Consider the following 20,234-nt stretch of genomic DNA (forward strand, 5'->3'; position numbering starts at 1 on the left):
TTATTTGATCCATATTGGCGGAAGTGAGATAATGCTTATATCTTCTAAATGCAAATTTTGTCAGTTTTGATCACTACCTTATTGATAACAGTAAGGCTAACATATTCATACTAAAAGCAAAGAGGGAGCTGTCAGTAGGTGCTGTGCTAGTTGGTGAACAGATCCATTATGGTGGATCTGATCGTGATGTACAGAACAGATGTGAAATCATGCACAGATGGTGCTTAGATTCCTGCCAGTATTTTAGAGAAAATGGTATGAACAGCTGTAACCATGGCATATGACCAGTCTGACTCTTTCACAAGCTAAATGAAAAATATTCAACTCAAAATCATGTCAGGTGCTTTCAATGTCATGGAAAAAGGCTAGTAAGTTGGCTCCCCCTAGTGGCAATCCTAAACATACACATCAGAGAATGTACTGTTGGAGTGAGCAGTCTTGCATCCCACTATTAACTACCAGTAGGTATTGTCCTATCTATCTCCATCCATCACTATCTACACACATGACTATCCATCCATCGATCATAACGAGGACACCACAAATAGGCAAAAAAGAAATATTTATTTCATGATAGAACTCAGTTTCCAAATAACTGACCATTCAAAAAAAATGTACACAATTTTTTTTTTTTAATCTTTTTTTTCAGGATCCACGGACAGCAGTTGTAATATCTATGACCACATGCAATGGTTTTTTTTTGTCCACTACACACAAACAGGTACTAAGCCAGCGCTACCTTGACATGAGCTGCACTCTTTCATCACTGCAGACAGCTGTATTCAAGCCTGGAGCACGGCTAAAATGTCTGATGCTTTATTAGAGTCCAGCACTCTCCCACCTCAATTTACGGGTTCAATTTATGATGGCCGGCAACAGCAAAAAGTTTTTCTCCAAGGACTGTTAGAGGGACACATCCATGCACTTGTGGAGTTTACAGTATGTTCATTATCAGACTTTGAGGGACCACTGATCATAGTGTCAAGGATTTTATACTCTTTTTTTTTTTTTTTCTCCAGAGGTAAAAAATAAGGACATTGATTTTTTTTTTTTTTTTTTTTATAATATGAAATTCTAATGTCCTGGTCTGCAGTGTGGTGTCCTGTGTTAAAAGGTCTCTGGACAGATAAAGTGCACTTGATGGCTGAGGTTCTTCAGCAGTGGGTCTCCTCGTCCACAACAACAGCAAAAGAGAAAATTCTGCCCTAACTCAGGGATTTCAATATGTAGGACTGTAGCACCAAGTGCCCACCAGTAAGGCAAGATACTGTAATGCGGCAGGCTGCAGACGAGAAACATGAAATGGCAATATGTATGTGCTTGTAGAAGGCGAAAAAAAGAAAGAAAAAAAGAAAATCACAAAAACCTCTGGGTATTCATGAAAATCAGTGCACAGAACAGCATTACATTTTCCCTTTTCAGTCCAAATCTGGACCACTAAGAACATGGAAATAAATGCTAATCACAGCTAACAGTGTTTAAGGAACCTCTTCCTGATACTCCATTGCACTTTTGCCATACTCTTGAAGGAAGAGGGAGACATGATGGTGGTTGTATTTTTCACTGTAAAAGCAATTCCAGCCACGACTGAAAACTTTCGGTTAGCTTCCCCTTGTTCCAGTGAGATGATGAGCAGATCTGACATCTGCTCATTTCAGTCCAAGAATAGTTGAGTCTCTTTTATGGTCTTCTGGTTGAGCAGAGTCCAGCTGAATGGGTGGATAGGGTCGTGAGAGAGCACCACTACAGAACAGGGAGTTAATGCTGCAGCTATATAAACCAGACTCTGTTGGGAGTGAAGACATGTATAAAAAGGCACCATATTTTTGGACAGGGTAGATGTACGAATTTTTATGTGCAAGATGAGTCTGAATCCATCTCTTTACCTCCACATCTAAAGGCATTACCATTTACTAAGGCAAATTCTCTCTGTAAAGAAATGCAAAGTGCATCTGCTCTGCTCTTCTATATTCTTTGCATTGGTGCTGTTGAGCAAATGTTCAACATTGCATTCTAATCATAGATATATCTCTTTAATAAATTATATTTATATATATATTTATTTATATGTCCCCACCCCCCATTATACCCCTGTGGCCGTCAGCGCACGTTACAGGTATTACTGTACAAACTTAAAGCCATGCTTGTCCTTTGGCCACTTTAAGTTCTGCTCTGTTCACAGTTTCCTCCTCCCGACACTGAGAACGAACAGACTCCGAGCAGTTTTCTTCACAGAGATCACACAGAAATTCCGAGAAAGGGAAAAAGCATATTCGTACATGATGAAAAGAGACAGAAGTACAAATATTCATTGTAAAATATGTTTCCAGCGAAAAGACTTCCATTAGGTGTTGCCTTGGAAACCAAAGAATCCTCTCAGAGGGCTGCGGATCAGAATGCAATTGGACGATTTTTGACTCCAAAGTTTCACTGCACCCCCTCCTCGTCAACGTACGTGGAGGGGAACCAACCAATCTGAATGGAAAACAGAGACAGAATCTGAGAATATGCAACCTCAGACTCGCACATTGAGAATAAATGTTCAAATTTTGCTCAGTTTTTCATTATACAACAGTTAATTCTAATGTGATTGGCCAATGTATTCCAACTGGATGTTTTACAAACAATAAACTATTTTCAATCATAAAAGTTGCTTTAAAAATAGCCAACTGGCCAATTTTTCATTTGCTCATAACATTTGCTTGCTTTATTACCCTGCCATTGGCCTCTCCTTTCCACCAGCCTTGGTCTCCACCAATCTTGCTGTAGATCTTGACGATGTCCCCTTCTCGCAAGGACAGCTCTCTCATGTCTCGAGCGGCAAAGTTGTATCGTGCCACAGCTGTGCTGACTACCCTGGGCGTGAATACTGTCAACAACATCCGGAGATTAGTGCATGTAAAATGCTGAAGAGCGCCATTAAATGCTTATACAACAGATGAGTGGACAATTTGACATTGTGAGTGAGATGTAAATGAATGCTGTATTATAACAAGAATTTTATACATTTCTGAAGCCCTAACAAGAGGATGCTGAAAACACAACCAGGGGAGGGATGTGGATAAGCGACTGAAATTTAAGAGGAATTGGGGGAGGTGGCATGGAAGATGCAAAAGCATGAGCAAAAAGCGCAGTACCTGACCAGAAGGGAGCAGAGCTTTGAGAGGAGAAATTGAGGCCCTGAGGACTGAGGAAGGAGAAGTTGTAGGAAGCACAGGTGGCTGCTGAGACAGAAGAGAGAGAGAGAGAGAGAGAGAGAGAGAGAGAGAGATAGCAAACAAATAAATAAGGAAGGCACAGCAGAGTTGCACATCACAACAGGGTAAAGAAAGTTCAAGGACGTGGTTTCCTTACCAAACTAAGATAAGGTTATAGAGTCAGTAAGGTGTGTGTATGTTTGTATGCATGTGGAAAAAAGTAGCTAGAATTCTTACAGATGCAGATGACCCAAAAATCAGTTCTAAACTAATCAATCTAAACTAATTTCTTCATCTATATACACTACCCTTTAAAAGGTTCGAGTCATTATAATCTTTTGAAAGATATTGATTTGATACCTTTATTTAGCAAGAATACATTTATAATAAAAACTTCTACATTGTTACAAGAAAAAATTGTATGATAGTTTCCACAAATATATTAAGTAGTTGATACATTGATACTAATATTAAATGTTTATTGAGCAACAAATCAGCATATTAGAATGATTTTTGATGGATCATGTGACACTGAAGACTGGAGTAATGATGCTGAAAATTCAGAGGAATAAATTACATTTTAAAATAGTAAATTGTAATAATATTTTACAATAATACTGCTTTAACTATTTTTTTTTAATCAAATAATTGCAGCCTTGATGAGGAAAAAGACTTCACTGTATTCACTATTCACTGTATGGAAAATAACACAGTGAACATTCTGTCCTTTTCTGTTCCATGGAAGGAAGTCACTGAGGTTTGAAACAAAATGAGGGTGAGTGAATGACAAAATTTTCATTTTTAGGTGAATGATTCCTTTAGGCAGCTTCCACATTCTCAGAAACAGGCACTGTCTCTACACACTTGCATTAATATCAGTGAATACTAGTTAAGCTTGCCTGGAAGGAGAACAAAGGCGCATAACTTATAATACATCCAATGAAGCATCTGTTTATTAGAACCTATTCAGCTCAGCCAGAGTGGGCGGCTCCTTAACAACCAAGCCTAAGATGACTGACAGTTGAAATACCAGAAGGCGGAGCATACAGAATGTGAGGGCGGGACCAGCTGGCAGGGTTTGTTTGTTCAGACTTCCAGAGTGTGTCTAAAGATTGTGGAAGGCTGCTGGCCAGACTGGTGGGGGCTCAATAATAAATGCGGGACAGAGAAAGCAAAAAAGCAGAAGAGTGAAAATAAAAAAGAAGGGAGTAAGGGAGAAGAAGAAGGAGCGATAAAAAGACAGAATTATGGCAGTGAACGTTTACCTGGTGAGCGGGTATTGGTGCGAGAGCTTGAGCGTTCCCGGGATTTGTAAGGGTACCGTAATGTCGTGTCCAACAGCTTAAAGCTCTCTTTCAGTGAATGAATCTGATAATACTCCACAAGCTCCTGTAACAAAGAAACATATCTAAAGTTACTTACAGAAGTTTCAGAAAAGAAGCTGAGAAACTGCATGTCCAGAAGAAATACCAATATTTGCAAGGGATTTTTTTTTTTTTTTTTTAGATGTAGGTAGGCTTAGATTAGGCTTTGGTTCTATGTAAATGAACCAGAGCCGTATTAGTATCACACATCTTGTTTTTTGGCAGCCGTGCAACATATGGCTATAAAAAATATAAAAAAACAGTAATATTGTGAAATATCATTACTAACTGTAAAATAAAATAACATTACTATATAAAAAAAACTATATATACACACTATATATATATATACTGTATCTTAATGGATGAATAGAAAGTTCAAAAGAACTGCAATTCATTTGAAATATAAATATTTTGTAACACTATATGTCTGTGTCCTAGGAGTCCATGGTGATTTTTTTTCTTCTTTTTAAAATAAATCTTACTTACCCTTAAATGTTTGAATGTTAGTGTGTACAAGTATAGACACAAAAAGAAAATATCTAAAGTGAAACCTGGACTGAAATCTGTATGTTAAGAGCTTTGAGTGAATTAATTGTGTAAAACTGCAGAAAAAGTTTTTCAATGCAGTCTTCACCAAACAAGCATTACAAAAATGCAAGACATTTCTCTTACCAGAAGGCTTTCAAACTTCTTTGCCTCTGTAATGTGAATCCAGTTGTCTTTCTCAATAACTTTAATATGCTTCACTTCATCATTAAACCTGTTAAAAGGAAAGAAATGTTCCCATCATTCACATAACTCACAGAACGTTTCCCAATAATATTGCATCTCATACTATATATGGAAGGCATATTTATTTAGTTGTGAATTTAACTTGTGCAAAATTGGAATATCGTATAAAACAATTGTGAATAATGTACTCTTTCCATCCCATGTGTTCAAGAGAACAATATCGTCATTTCCTGGGAAATTGGCACAAAATACAGTATATGTAAAAAAAATGGAAGTTGCTGCAATCAGGGAATCCACTGTGGCTCTTTTTTTCCTACATCATAAATGACTTGTGTTTTAGAGCGTGCAGGCAAAACCCAATAAACGCTTTAATGTTATCTGGCGTTCGGATTCCTGGTGTTTGGACATGCAATCGTGAGACGCTTCTGGGAGGGAATTAAACCAAATCAATTTTTATGACAGACTTCGGCTCAGCCATTTCAGAATGATCAAACCAACATTAAAGATGATGTGCAATGAAATTGGTCCACTGGTTAGTCCAGTTATCCAATCACAACCACTGATGAGGCAAAGTTATTTGTTGTGCATTGAGGGATTTATTTGATAAATGTTTTTTTATTATATTTTACGTGCATTTCTTCTTATTGGATAAAAAAATTTATCCGCCTCAATTGAACGCATAAGTTTTTCATGTGCATATTGGCGTTTCCATCCAGCGATTTTTTTTGTGTGATATCCCAAAATGCGCATTAAAATAGGTGGATGGAAAATAACTAATGACTGACAAAATACTAAAAGACAACGGACAGATTGTTCTATTGTGGACATGAATACATGTAATACTCACTTGATGCTGATTGCGAATCTTTCAGCCTCTGCTGTTCTCTCTCGGATCAGATAGGTGCCGCTGCTGTGAGACTTGAGCAGGTTGTCGGCCTGCTGCCGCTCCATGTTTCCTGCAAACCTGAAGCCCACAGGGAAAACACAACTCATTCACAAGCCCGTTCAATACCCTGTACATCATTACAGGAGCTCTCACAGAGGTCGTTACCTCATTAAAACACAATAAAGACCTAACATGCCTCACAATTAGCCTAAAGCTAATCAATCATCATCATTGATCATTGATTCTATTTATGACATATATAATTCCATACAAATTTTACTGGATCAAAGGAGAGTAGCATAGCTGCAAAGACTTATTACTATAATTATATTATTAATATATAATATGAGACTGTGAACAGTGATAATAAACAAAATAAATATTGTAGTATCTTGGTATTGTAAAGAGTAAAAATGGAAAAATCAATGTGTTCGCAAACAGGATGAAATACCAGGGATAAACGTAGTAATCTATTTCTCTGGAGTACTGACGGCTGGAAAATGACTGGAAAGGCTGTAGAGAAGAAAAACATAAAAAAAAATATTAATTAATTGTCTAATAATTCTAGTATACAGTACATATATTTAAGAGAAAGAAAAAATATTAGGAATAATTTAAGAAAATGTAAATGTTAAAATGATTCCATTTTGTTTTTATGAATCTGTACCTTAGGGTCTAGACATGGTTTCACACTGGAACTGGGGAAGAAGCCAGTCTTTTGGGTTTGGATGAGCTTGCCCTTAGAGAAAAATACAACGAATGACAGGTAAAGATGAATGAATTAAGGACTTTAAGCCCCCAAAATAAGACAGCAGTTTATAGAACTCAAACTATATTAGGTATGACCAGGGTCCAAAATAAATGCCAATGGTGTGTGAACTGATTTTTTTTACTGGCCATAAAAACACTACATGGACAAAGGTATTGGGACACCTGACCATTACACCAACAGGGACTGTAATGGCATCACATTCTAAATACATAGACTTTAATATGGAGTTGGTCCACTTCCTTGTAGCTACAACAGCTTCCACTCTTCTGTGAAGGCTTTCCACAAGATTTTGGAGTGTTTCTTTGGAAATTTTTGCCCATTCATCTAGCACAGCATTTGTGTAGGTCAGCCACTGGTGTTGGACGAGAAGGCCTGGCCCGCAATCTCCGTTTCAGTTCATATCAAAGGTGTTCGATGGGGCTGAGGCTAAGCCAGTCCAGTTCTTCCACACCAAACTCATCCAACCATGTCTTTATGGACCTTGTGCACAGGGACACAGTCATGTTGGAATAGAAAAGAGCCTTCCCCACACTTTTCCCACAAAGTTGAAAGTAGAGAAAAATGTCTTGGTATGCTGAAGCATTATATTTTCCCTTCACTGGAAGTAAGAGGCCTAGTCCAACCCCTGAAAAACAGCCCCATACCATTATCCCTCCACCACCAAACAATATAAACAATGCAGTCAGGCAGGTAACATTCTCCTGGCATTTGTCAAGCCCAGACCCACCCATCAGACACCATGCGCCTCAACACAGTGACCCCGCTCTGTGACTTTGCGTGGTGTTTCGCTTCATGACTGAGTGGCTGCTGTTCCTAAGTGCTTCAATAATTCAATAATACCACTTACAGTATGACCCATTTTTTCACAAATGTTTGTAAATGCAGACTGCATGGCTAGGTGCTTCCATGTCCCTTAACACTTGTGTCACCTGTGACTTAACAGGTCTCTTACCTGTTAGAAAATTGTATTTCTGATTTGGTTGTCTCTCTAATATGATTCGTTTACATCAGAAAGGGACTGTTGTTTATGTACCATTTAAAACAATACTATCATTCTTAAAATGGGACAACTGAACTAAAGCTATCTTACTAGTATTTGCCACCTAGAAAAAGTGTAAAATCTGGACCATAGAACAGGTCACTGTAAACATGGCAAATGTTTCATTTTATAATATCATACCTCCCACCATGATGTGTCTGGATCTCCCTTCAGGAGCTCAATGACTTCTCCTGTCTGAAAGCAGAGTGGCATCTTGCCTGGCAGGGCAGGGGTACCATTGTAATTTTTGATGGCCACCATCTTTGGACCTTAAGAACACAATTAAAAAAAAATCTTATCAGAACTGCAAGAAGAACAAAGTACATGGACCCTTATAATTTATAATCTTAGAACACACCCATAGCCTGTGTTTATTGCATGCATGTACTATACACTAGATGTCAGCAGAGATCTGAAATATAATTTCTTTAGAGCATGTGTGCTGAATATGGTCCATTTCAGTTTAAGAGCCTGAAGCTGTGCGAAGTATCTAAATTTTTCATATTGACATAACTGCATTAGTATCTCAGAAGACAGACAAAAATCACATTTTACTTATATTCTTACCTGATTGTGGAAGCCCTGGCTCCTGCAATAGACAGAAGGGAATTTATGATTGAATGCACTTCAAAGTTTAACATGATTATAATTTAAGCATATTAGGCATCTTTAAAGTATTTTTCAAAATTGAGGAGAAACTTTAAGATTAAATAAAGTAGTGAAGTTTGGTAAAAGTCAGAGAGAGTGGATGATTAATTCATTAGACATTAGTGTGGAGTAATCTGAGAGATGGAAGTTTATTAGTTCAGGCCACTAAAAACTCACCGAATCAAGGGGACCTGAAATAATAATGAGAGAGAGAGAAACCGAGAGAGAGAGAGCATGGTCAGTGGTTTGTTCTCTTTAATTAGGGCAGATGTAATGTACATGTGGTTCTTTAAGAAGCAGCTTTCTGTGAGAGACTTACTTATTTTGCAGATGGTAATGACCTCCAGACACTCCTTATGGACGCCGGTCCCACAGCGTGGACAGTAGTATCCCTGGTAGAAAATACCCCTAAAGAAAGAATGATAAAATAAAAGTGAGAGACACATACTGATGCTAAAGGGTCTGAAAGCAGCTAGGGCTCTGACAAACGAGAAATCTCAATATAATACGATAAAATGTCTTCATTTCGTGAGGTCCTACTGAAGATCAAACTCATCCAAACACAACTAGAATTTGTTTTGATTTTGAGTCATGCTCACCCATGCATAACTTAGAACCATGTTGCTAAGATGTTGTGAGTAGTTGCCAAGGCACTGCTAAGCAATTGCTAATTTGTTCTAGGTGGTTTCTAGGTTGTTGCTTACTGGCCCAAGTCAAAAGAGCCTACACTCAGGTCTCTACCAGATTCAAAACCACTTTGTTTTTGTCCACATAAGAAACAATTACTGTCCTAATAGGAGTTTAGTTAGGGTGACCACCCGTCCCGCGTAGTGCGTGCGCGCACAGCGTTTGAAGCCCAATTCATGTGTCCCGCAAATTGAGACCGTGTCACGCATAATCCATGCTTGCTCAAAAAAAAAGTTGGTCGCTCTATATCCTCGAGCCCCAGGCAGCCAAACGAACATTACTTGACAGTTCAGCACGCTATTGTTGCCACACCCACCCCTCAGTTGAACTGCTGACTGTAGTCAACTTTTTCGTTGTTGTCATGACAGGGAAGGAACTTTTAGATGCGCGCTTTCCAATTCAAAAAATGGAGAAAGAGACTGTCTGAGAGGCACCGCCATCATCAATTAAAAAGAGAAGGTGTGGGTTCAAGAAAGACTGGGAAAATGAATATTTGTGGCTGAAAGGTGTTGAGGGGGATACCGAGAGGGCTTTTTGTGACCTTTCCAAAACGTCCTTCTCAATCGGACATGGAGGGGAATACGATGTCAATCGTATTTTTTTTCTTTTTGAAAATACTTTTTTTTTAACTGTTCCTGTGGTGCTGAACAACTACAATTCCTGTTAATCCTATAATTTTATATTATACTTTATTTAAAGTGAATAAATTGTAATGAAAAATTAATTAAATTAAATAGTAGCCTAAATCGTAAAGTGGAAGTGCATCTGTCAATTCATTGAATGTTCAAAATATTATGAATCTTTATTTAGAAAAAAATACACATTGGTTGGCCTATTCATGAGCATACATCAGCAATTACACATGTTTAGGGGAATAGGGCATTATTAATATACCATGATGTAAGGTGGTATGTGCTAGAAATGGGTAAACCACTATCCACAGTGAGTCTGCCCCAGTAACGTGCGGTGAAATCTTGTCATGGGTAGGCTGTGACCTATCAATGTGGCATATATTCATTCAGTTAATGTAGCAACCCAAGTTCATATCAGGCATCATCACATCGCTGCCTGCATACAGCAAAGTCAGTCATATGTGAGGCTAATGCACAATCAAATCTAATAATCAAATTAATGGACACATCTATCTTATGACTTATACAACAAACAAATGTTTTGTGCGGGACACAGTAAGAGGGAGGCGGCGCGGTGTCAGCGAACCGACAAGCAGCCTAGTCACTATTGTGTAGTTTGTATTAATGCCATGGTTCAACAAATAATGTAAAGGTTAAATAATAATTCACTTAGACTTTATAAGAAGCAATTGCGACTTTATTTCTAATGTAACTAACGTGACAAATGTGAAGAAAAAAAATCCTCGACCGGCCCAAAAGTGAAGCGGCCCACCGGGAATTCTCCCGATTACCCACCCCGGGCCTGTTGACTGACAGTCAACGCTAGGCGCCGCCAGAGCCATAGAGAGAGACTCTTCGAACTTCCGTTGTCGCAACTCTCTCTCTCTATGGCTCTGGGCGCCGCTAGATCGGGAAGCGCGGATTGAGTGAGAGTGAGTGGATCACGTGCAAGCGGGAAGGAAGTCGACCGGAAGTTGAAGCCGGCCGCGTGCCACCATCTTGTAGCAGAACTTCACCTGCAGTTAGCATCCCATTGACTCCCATTCATTTTGGCGTCACTTTGACAGCGAATAACTTTACATCTGAGGCGTTTGAAGACTCCATTTGTCCATTATTTATTTCTAAAGAAACACGACAATGTATAAAATGCTCCATTACCTTGTAGCTTATGTTATGGCCCCGTAGAAGCAGTTTTTGTAAAAGTAGGCTAACGATTGCGTCATAACCACGCGACTCTCTGTCGCACAGTAGAGAGATTACCGTATGGACGGGAGGAGAAGCTCGCGGGCAATCGGGGGGACGTGGAGGCAAAATGACAAAATAATTCATCAGAATACTTAGCAAAAGTTGCTCCTGCTCCAAGCTCATGAACAGCTCCTACTCACACTCTCCGTCTCTGCAAGATTCGGAAGGGAATGATTCAGATTTCTCTTGGCACAGCTACTAGAAGACAGACGGGCTGCTCACGTGGTCCGTGTAACGCTTTGCTCGGTTTGAGTCTGCGCGTCAGGAAAGGAAGTGCTAAGAAATCGCTAAAAATGGGCTTCACTTGTCTCAATTGAGATCCAATGAGATGGCTCTGTCCACTTCTTATACTGTCTATGATCACGTGACATGAAGCAAGCTCGGTCTCTGCCTCAATGTTGATAATTCAAGACAGCATGAGAACTGACTGCGCATGCGCAAACCTACGTAAACTACGTTCTATGGACCAAAGAGGCACTGCTAACCTCTGCCTCAATGGCCATGGCCTTGAATTTCCTGCATGAAACAATGGTTTTAGGAGCAATTAGTATTAGTAGTTTAGGAGAAATTAGTATATTATATGTGTATTCCTGAGAATTTTTGTTACAAAAATTAATATTTGGAATAAAATAAATCATAATGTGGTGAATTAATAAAGTTCTTGGAATTAATAAATGTAATGTCAACATTTCCTTTGGTGAGGCACAGCCTACCCTGCCTACCCTGACCGCACGTCCCTGGTCTGCCCATGGGGTGGGGGCACCGCCGTGCCAGGCAGTGTCCCACATTGTCCCTCAGAAACATACCCCTTGTCCCCCCTTGGGCTTATTAGCAGGTGGTCACCCTAAGTTTAGTCCATGCTGACCAAAGCCCTATTTGGAAGGGACTAGATTTCCCAGAGGACGTTAAAGAAATTCATGTTTCCTAAAACCCTATTCAGACAGTAATTGTTTCTCATGTGGATGTCTGTAATGATAAATTTGCATTACATCTCAGTGATAAAACTCATGCATTCGGATGTCGATTTATTCACGGTGAAGGAGTGAGTTTTGTGATCTTACGAACCTGGGAACACGCTGCTCACGTGGTCAATCACATGATTGTCTACTCTGCTGTTAATAAAATGTGATATGCTTTGAATAAAAATAGTAAATCATGTTTAATTTAATAATAGTTCAATAATATCCTATTTATTATTTGATTATTTAAATCTCCTGTTTAAAAATAGGAAGATAGACGTGCTACATTTGCATTTGCTTGCATTTTATCTCAAAATGATGCATGTCATTTTAAAAATGTGTAAATTAGTAGAAATAAGTTAATTAGACTCAGCAGCTTAGACTCATCTGTAAGGACAGGTGGGGGAGAGCTTCACCAAAATAATCATCCAAAATAGACCTCTATATAAACAAATATTTTTCAGATTTTTAATTCGTAAAGGGAGCAGGATACATTCAAATTTAACATATGGCTTCGGCAGGCATGTATTATCTTAAGGGGGGGTAGAGGGTGCCTGAGTCCTCCCCAGCTCTACAGCGTCCACAATTTTCCCAATGTAAATCTGTGGTGAAAAATGGAACTGCAGTGCACTCTAAATGAGAGCCATCGGGGCAAATTTCAGATTGCCCCACTTATTTGCCCATTATGATACATAAACCTCACTCTAGACCAAGACAATATCAAATCTGCTTCAGCTATGTGTATATTAATATGCATCATGTCAGTAACTAGTTGTCTGTTCTTCCTACTGTATGTGAAGTAGCATTTCAAATGAATGAAAGTGTAAATCCTTTAGTTTAAACATGCTCATATGAATAGCCTCTATATAATTCTGTTGTGTTTGTTTTATGTTTGTTCTGAGAGTAGACATGACATTCTTTCCCTGACCATAATTCATCCACAACTTGTTATATTCTAAAATTCTAACATTCTGAGGCTATAAATGTTATATAGTGTAGTATATAAGTGTCGTGCGTCAATCAACATTAGCGTGCCACCCTCAGGCTGATTAATGCAAACTCTGCCAAAAGTGTTCTGAATGTGTTAAGCGATTAGAATATAAAGCTTACAAAATGTTTATTATAAACCAGCACTAAGACTTAGAATCTGCCCTTCCTATATTTACAGTCAGGAGCCGCTACTGAGTGTCAGGTAAGACACTTGTCTTGATTTCTCTGCTCACATTTGTGGGTTTATAATAAACATCCACTTCTATTAACTTGTGTGAAGTTTATTTAATTAAGGTTTTTATAATAAATTAAAATTATATTAATTAAATAAATAATGAATTAAAAGTCATATGCATCATATGTTATGCGCGCAAATACAGCACATGAACTTCTGTAAAACCCACATCTAGCAAACATACACTCCCACCTCTGTAATAAACAGAGATGTTAGTCCTGTCCGAATCTGTACATGAAATCACATACATCAGGTAATAAGAATTGCAACTCAAACGTTGTTTGGAAAACAAGTCCCATCTGAATAGGGCTTAAGTTGTTTTCTGAGAATGTCTCTTGGCTTTGTGCTGACGCTTATATCATTGCTATAGCAAACGATGTAGATACACCAGATCAGAAACAGATCAGATGTATCACTTGATAGTACGGAAAAACAGTCCTACAGTAAATATCATATTTAAAAACCAAATGTGTCTGTAGCATCTAAAGTCTACGATGTTCTGGTCCTGGTTCTGGTCCTGTTTTTTTGTGCAATTTTATCATCCGTGATGCCAAAGGCACACATTTCATTGCTTATGATTCAACAAGCTACACAATTTGAGGTATCCTTCATGTCCGTAGCGCAAACAGTGCCCCACATACTGAAATGTAATACTTAAAAGCTTGTTCAAATTCTAGGCATGAGCCATTGTAATAGTGACGCTTGGCTTTGGAAGCCAACTTGTGCATTAATACAGCCCCAACAATCACCCAACGTGACTCCATATGTCGGTACAACTAAGCGGCTACATTCAACACCCAAACAAAATTCAGGCCAGTTTGCACACAGATTGAAACATGGAGCTGATATAATTAGAAGCCAATGTGCACACTGATCTGCACTGCAGGGTGGCAAATTTAGGTCAGCGCAGTATGATTTCACACGAGTAAATACAGCCAATCAGTGAAGCAGCTCATGTAATAGAGGTCAAACCAGTAGCCTAGTAACATGGGTCGAAGCCCGTCTCAATTCACTGCGCCGCCTCTGTAATTCAGCGAGAATGGCGGTTGTGTGAGAGAGCCCTCACCTCAGCAGCATTTTACAGGCTCTGCAGTTGGTGTTCTTTTCAAACGTGTGCATTTGGAAGTTGTGCTGGTTGGCAGTGGCTCTTTCGGGTTTGATGTTTGACCTGTGTGAATAAATAATCGCACATGTGATACAGTGATCAAAGAGCAAAATCCTGTGTAATTTTGACACTGCGGTTCTAACATACATGGCCATTTCAAACTGCTCCATCCACTTGCGCTTGGTATCTTCAGTCTTGCAGAAGAACTGGAAGCCCTGTTTCCCCTGCAGATGGATTAGGTAGAAGCCATAGGACCACTATGGGTGGAAAGAAGATGGTTGATGGAGGGAGGGATGGTGGAGATATAGAGAGAATGCAGCAATGGATTGAAAATGTTTTTGGATTGTTCACATATCCGTCTGAATCTCATGCTACAAACAGCTTTTTTAAAAGCCCAATTCGCTTGATGTTTTCTTTCTGTATTGACGAGTTTCCTATTGAAACAGGATGTTTGGGCGACATTTTCGCTTGTTCCTTTTTTTTGAAAATAGCCAAAAGCCTTTAGCTACATCATGCCGCAAACAATGATTTGCTGCTTACTGCATTAGTGGGACCCACATTCTCATTCTAGAAAAAAAAAATTCTTTGGATAAAAATCTTTGTAATGCAGGATGAGTCATCAATTATTTTAAATTCATCTACACTATAGTTTGGGGTCGGTAAGATTTTTGAATGTTTTTTAAAGAGGTCTCTTATGCTCAGCAAGGCTACATTTATTTGATCAAAAATATATTTGAATTAGGGCTGTTGATTTAACGCATTAATTTAATAAATTAGTTATGCACACAAGTAATCTTACATTTCATACAGTTGATAGGTGACGAACATGATGCAAAAACTCACTGCATGATGTGATATTGATTTTATACAACAGTTAAATAAATAAATATTATTTTTATATTGTGTAAATATTTTAGACCCAATATTGTCTGCTTTTGCTTAATTTTTTGCCAACAAAAATATTATCTATAAAGCCAGAGCAGAACTGCTGTGTGTCTCCGAGCAACACAGTGTTTAATTTATTTGGATTGAATGAATCTGTGTTTTTTTGGTACTTTTTGGTACCGGTTACTTTTTGCATACTCTTTTAGGAGTACTGTGAATTTGGACATACTTCTTTTGTCACATACAGATTTTCAGCTACCGTATAGTAGGGAAGTATGCGATTTCGGATGCAGCCATTTACTTAATTCCTGAATGAATCAGCCGTTTGAACGAATCTAATGAATGAATGAATGACTCAATATCTTACTCATTTAGACATTTACCACCACCTTCTTGCAGTTTTAGTTTCTTATTTAGATAATAATTTCATAAAAAAATAATAAAAATTCCATATTAATAAAAAAAACAACTATTATTACAGCTATAGTTTACCCAAAAAAAGAAATGGCCCCAATTCTATGTTGTATCAAATAATGTTGTATCAATTTTCTTTTTCCTAAAGCTCCTTTTTTAATGTCTATTTGATGCTTTTCTCAGCCAAATTTGATGTGTGATTACCAAAAAAAAATTAATCGTGTAATTAGGTAAAAATATGTAATCCCTTGACAGCCCTAATTTTAACATTTTAAAATGTAATTTGGCAAAGCAGAATTTTCAGCACCATTACTCCAGTCTTCAGTGTCAAATGATCCTTCAGAAATCATTTTAATATGGTGATTTGATGCTGATTTCTTGCTTTTATCATTGTTTAAAACATGTTTTTTTTTCAGGAATCTTTAATGAATAGAAGGTAAAAAAACAACAAAAAAAACAGTAATTATTTGAATTCTGTAACAATGCAAAAATTGATTTGTAAAAACAGCTGATTCCATTCTGGCAGCATAAAGCTGCTGTGGATCGCTTGAGATGACAGGAAACAGATCACAACATCACAGAAGTGAAAGGCATAATCACAGCACCTCAATGCTTACAGAACATGAGCATTCAGCTTACCATTTTTCCACTCGACTGGTAGGCATGCAAAGAGATTGAAGGCGGAGAGGGAACGAGAGAAAGAGAAAGAGAGAGACACCCTGTTACACATGCATTCTCACATACATGCAAACATTCCTGATTGTTAGAATCATGGAGAATGCATCAGCTTCTCTGTATTTACACACAAGCTTGAGCATTGAAGAGGGCAGAGCATCATCTCTGATTGGTTGAAATTATGAGCATCATGCTTTAATGATCATCCCTTTGCAATTTTAACACACAAAACATTAAGATCACTGCCGTAATCAATTATGGCAGGTATATTTATTCTGAAACTCCGATGGCTGGTTAATCAAAGGTCTCTCACCTTTTTCATGTCACGGTTATTCATGGGGTCATCTGACATCTTGTAAAAGTGAAGTTCAATGATCTCTTTTAACTCATAGTTATAGCCTTTTCTCTTGCAAACAATCACAACTTTATCAAATAGGAAGATGTATCTAGGTAAAGAAAACACAGGAAAAAATTATTACAATCTGTTTTGTAGCATATGAAAACATATAATGAAGGTGCAGTCGTACCTGTCTTGTTTGGTCCGGTTAACTATAGAGCACACTTTAAGCTCTCCGTCTATCTTTGGCCTACCATACTCCTCTAGTTTCACCTGCTGTGAATTACATGTGCGTGCACACACACACACACACACACACACACACACACAATACATTTATATAGACATAAAGGCTTGAGGAATTTCAAACATTACTTTGTGACATACATCCAAGCATCACTTGTTCATGAATGGAATATTACAGGTTAAATATAAGTTAAAGGCAATGAATTCAGTATCTTATTACATCAGATGGAATTGCAAAAGTAATGACAGATTTCTCAAATACTTCTAGTTCTAAAAACTTTTCGTTTTGTAAGCATGTCAAAGGTTTTGGTTTAGAAACATTTTTGCATGTCAGTTTTGTTTGCAGATTATTTTTGTGAACCAGTCACTGATGAATGTAAAACATTACATGTTTAACCTAGAATGACAGTGCTTGTTCTTTCCATCTTTGTAAGTTTTCAAAATATGTTTAATGTAAAAAAAAAAAGCAAGAGTCTTTTGTTTGCAAAATATCCTGTATACATATACTGTATAAACATAAGAAGAGTATCTTAAGAGGTAAAGAGATAAAAGGTACTACAGTAATGCTACAGTTGCTGCTATATTAGGAGCTATTAAAGGTATGGCAAAGCCCACAGTGATTTTCTTTTGTCTGTAAGTGTCATGCCTCATTGGCTCATTGATGTATAGCTGCAGGCGTCATCTGCAGCACAGACCCTCACATAAATAAACCAGAGCTGATACACTAACTCCTACATTAGCTACTGGGAGAGGATACACTGATTTCATTCCTTTTAAACAGTCCTAAACATGTTCTGTGCTTGTGGCCTGGAGGCTTTCAGGATTTATTTTACTGAACAGAAGTGGCAGATGGGGGGCAGGTGGAGGCTTGTAAACAACTAAATGTTTGGGGATAAAGAGGAATTGGCCAGCATGCTGAAATGTGCGTGACCTCAGAAATCATAAGTCTTGTAAAGGACACAATAGAGGGGTCCAACCTGATTTTTGCAATCCTCCAAAAAAATGCCTTTAAGCTACAAGTAAAGGCACTATGAATTAGCTTTAGGTCAATTACAAGATTCTGATACCAGCTGTGATGTTCTCAGTATCGATATTACCTCAACAGAACAGACAGTAGGTTGGCCATTGATTATGCATGATATATTAGCATAGCATTTAACTGGACAGAAATACACATGAAAAATATAATGCACAGGTAGATAAGGCCCATAATTTAATCAAACAGGGTCATAAAATGAATTATTACTGGCCAAACTTTAACGTGTGCACTCTTTCTGGATTGATTATGCCAGTGTATCACAAAACTTCATGAACACTTACTAGATTTTCTATTGAGCTCTGAAATTCACTTATTTTCTTCAGGGTTTCATTGTCTCTCTTCACCTCATTAATGTACATGGCCAGGTCCTTCGAAGACAGATAAATAGACAAAGGTAAAACACTCAGATAAAAACTCCCAAGCCACTCGTCCCCCAAAATACACAGTCTTGGAGATCCTTATATATATATATATATAAAAAAATCTTTAAGGGATAATTATATTACAAACCAACTCTTGACATCAAACACTGTATTGGGATATTAAGGTGTATATGAGGGTTTTATCAGAGTTCACACCTGCATGGCTTCTAGTGCTTCTTTAAGCTGCTGCCTCTCTGGACGGTCCATAGAGTGGCTTACTAACTCCTGCGGAAACACAACACTATAATAAGTCACACATACACACTTGGTCTGTTTATGGTAAAAGGGATTAAACTCACGATGACACATCCAGGTGATATTTTACTATTTCTGTGTTTTTCCCACTCAATTACCTTTTATTATCAATGGAAAGCACGCTTTCTTTCTGCCTCTCACATACTGTACACACACACTCGCACACAGACGGAAACATAGACGCACAAAAAACTTGTAAATATGCATGATATACTGTATTATCATATCATTTAGCTGGAAAGAAATACACATAGAAGCACACAGAATCATTGTCATTGCTGCCTAACAATTGTCGATAAAATTGTTTGCAAGTGATTGCACTGATTGCATTTTCCAAATAACGATGTATGTACATGTAAATAATTGTATACATATTTATAATATAAAATTACTGAGGATGTCCTCAAAGGAAGGATGACTTCTTGTTAGATTTAGCAAACCATTTAGAAACAAACATGTGCCATCTCAAACACAACTCACACACATTAGCACTCCCTGGATTGGAGTGTATGAAATGGGGTACGGATAATATGATTTAAGCATGGCTGATTTAAACAGTGTCACTGTATCCACCACCCAGTGCTCACTTCCCTATATCCTGCCCTTCTGTCACGTCACACTCTCTGTATCCATTATTAATGTGTGTTGTGAATTAATGATGGTTTGTATCATGCAGGGCGTCCTGTTTTATACATGATCTCTATTAGCAGTGGCTGGGCAGAGTGGAGAGCCACATGGGTCTTGTTGGATGAGGTAAAACGATCTGAATGTTTTATAAGGTTTTGGGGTTCACAGGAGGTGCTGTGCAGCAGAGCAGCTTTCAAACCTCAAACCAGAGTAAATGGAAGTTGAACAGGTTCCTTCATTTTTTGTAAACTCTCTTAGTGAGAGATGAGCTCATAATATTGTCGATGATGAGTAGTGGGTCTCACCTTAAGCAGAAGGTGGTATTTAAGGACCCTCTGCATGGGGACAACCAGAAGATCCTGCAGTTTGAACTTTCCCTCCTGGACCTTCATGGTACACTCCTGTAAACGAGGATTATTGCAACAGGTGAGCAGTTTTTAAAAGGAAACTCCAGAAAAAATATGGAACACACTAAAAAAAGTAGTAGTATTTTAAACTGACAATCACTGAGGACTGCCTTCAAGAATGTGGCATATTTTAGTGTAGAACAAAATTGCACGGTGAAAAATAATGTAAAGCAAGACTTTTATCGATTAGGATTTCATTGGATCATGGAAAAATCATTGGACTTGAAACATGTTAGATAATTACTAGATAAGTTATTGGTTAAAAAAAAATTACCCCAAATTGTATTAATGGTTATGGTAATTTATTTATTTGAAATAGTGTATACTATGGAAAACTGTTTTTTTTTTTTTTGAATTTTATATCTCACACCTACAACTTTACATTTTCATAATTACAAATTTGTATCTCACAATGTGACTTTACTTCATTTAT

The 20,234-nt window shown here is 37.9% G+C and overlaps 1 protein-coding gene across 6 annotated transcripts in view; it reads right to left on the reverse strand.

Annotated features, from left to right (window-relative positions):
- Positions 1–545: 545 nt before the first annotated feature.
- vav2 (vav 2 guanine nucleotide exchange factor) overlaps positions 546–20,234 on the reverse strand; it is a 191,369-nt gene continuing 171,680 nt past the window's right edge. Inside the window, exons 10-29 of one of the 6 annotated variants that reach the window (XM_084136318.1) lie at positions 19,700–19,795; positions 18,669–18,737; positions 18,372–18,458; positions 16,996–17,081; positions 16,782–16,914; positions 16,433–16,447; positions 14,642–14,751; positions 14,456–14,557; positions 8,961–9,049; positions 8,819–8,832; positions 8,561–8,582; positions 8,135–8,262; positions 6,850–6,921; positions 6,634–6,695; positions 6,144–6,260; positions 5,237–5,324; positions 4,463–4,586; positions 3,138–3,221; positions 2,715–2,869; positions 546–2,475 (exon numbers count right to left, since the gene is read on the reverse strand). In XM_084136318.1, coding sequence (XP_083992444.1) covers positions 2,428–2,475; positions 2,715–2,869; positions 3,138–3,221; positions 4,463–4,586; positions 5,237–5,324; positions 6,144–6,260; positions 6,634–6,695; positions 6,850–6,921; positions 8,135–8,262; positions 8,561–8,582; positions 8,819–8,832; positions 8,961–9,049; positions 14,456–14,557; positions 14,642–14,751; positions 16,433–16,447; positions 16,782–16,914; positions 16,996–17,081; positions 18,372–18,458; positions 18,669–18,737; positions 19,700–19,795 — 1,701 coding nt within the window. In that variant the 3' untranslated portion in view covers positions 546–2,427. Of the gene's footprint in view, positions 2,476–2,714; positions 2,870–3,137; positions 3,225–4,462; positions 4,587–5,236; positions 5,325–6,143; positions 6,261–6,633; positions 6,696–6,849; positions 6,922–8,134; positions 8,263–8,560; positions 8,583–8,818; positions 8,833–8,960; positions 9,050–14,455; positions 14,558–14,641; positions 14,752–16,432; positions 16,448–16,781; positions 16,915–16,995; positions 17,082–18,371; positions 18,459–18,668; positions 18,738–19,699; positions 19,796–20,234 lie in introns of all 6 variants that reach the window. The other 5 variants (XM_084136317.1, XM_084136321.1, XM_084136319.1 and 2 more) reach the window with 5 other exon arrangements.

This window comes from Abramis brama (assembly GCF_963993115.1).
Source record: "Abramis brama genome assembly, chromosome: 15".
Classification (NCBI taxonomy): domain Eukaryota; kingdom Metazoa; phylum Chordata; class Actinopteri; order Cypriniformes; family Leuciscidae; genus Abramis; species Abramis brama.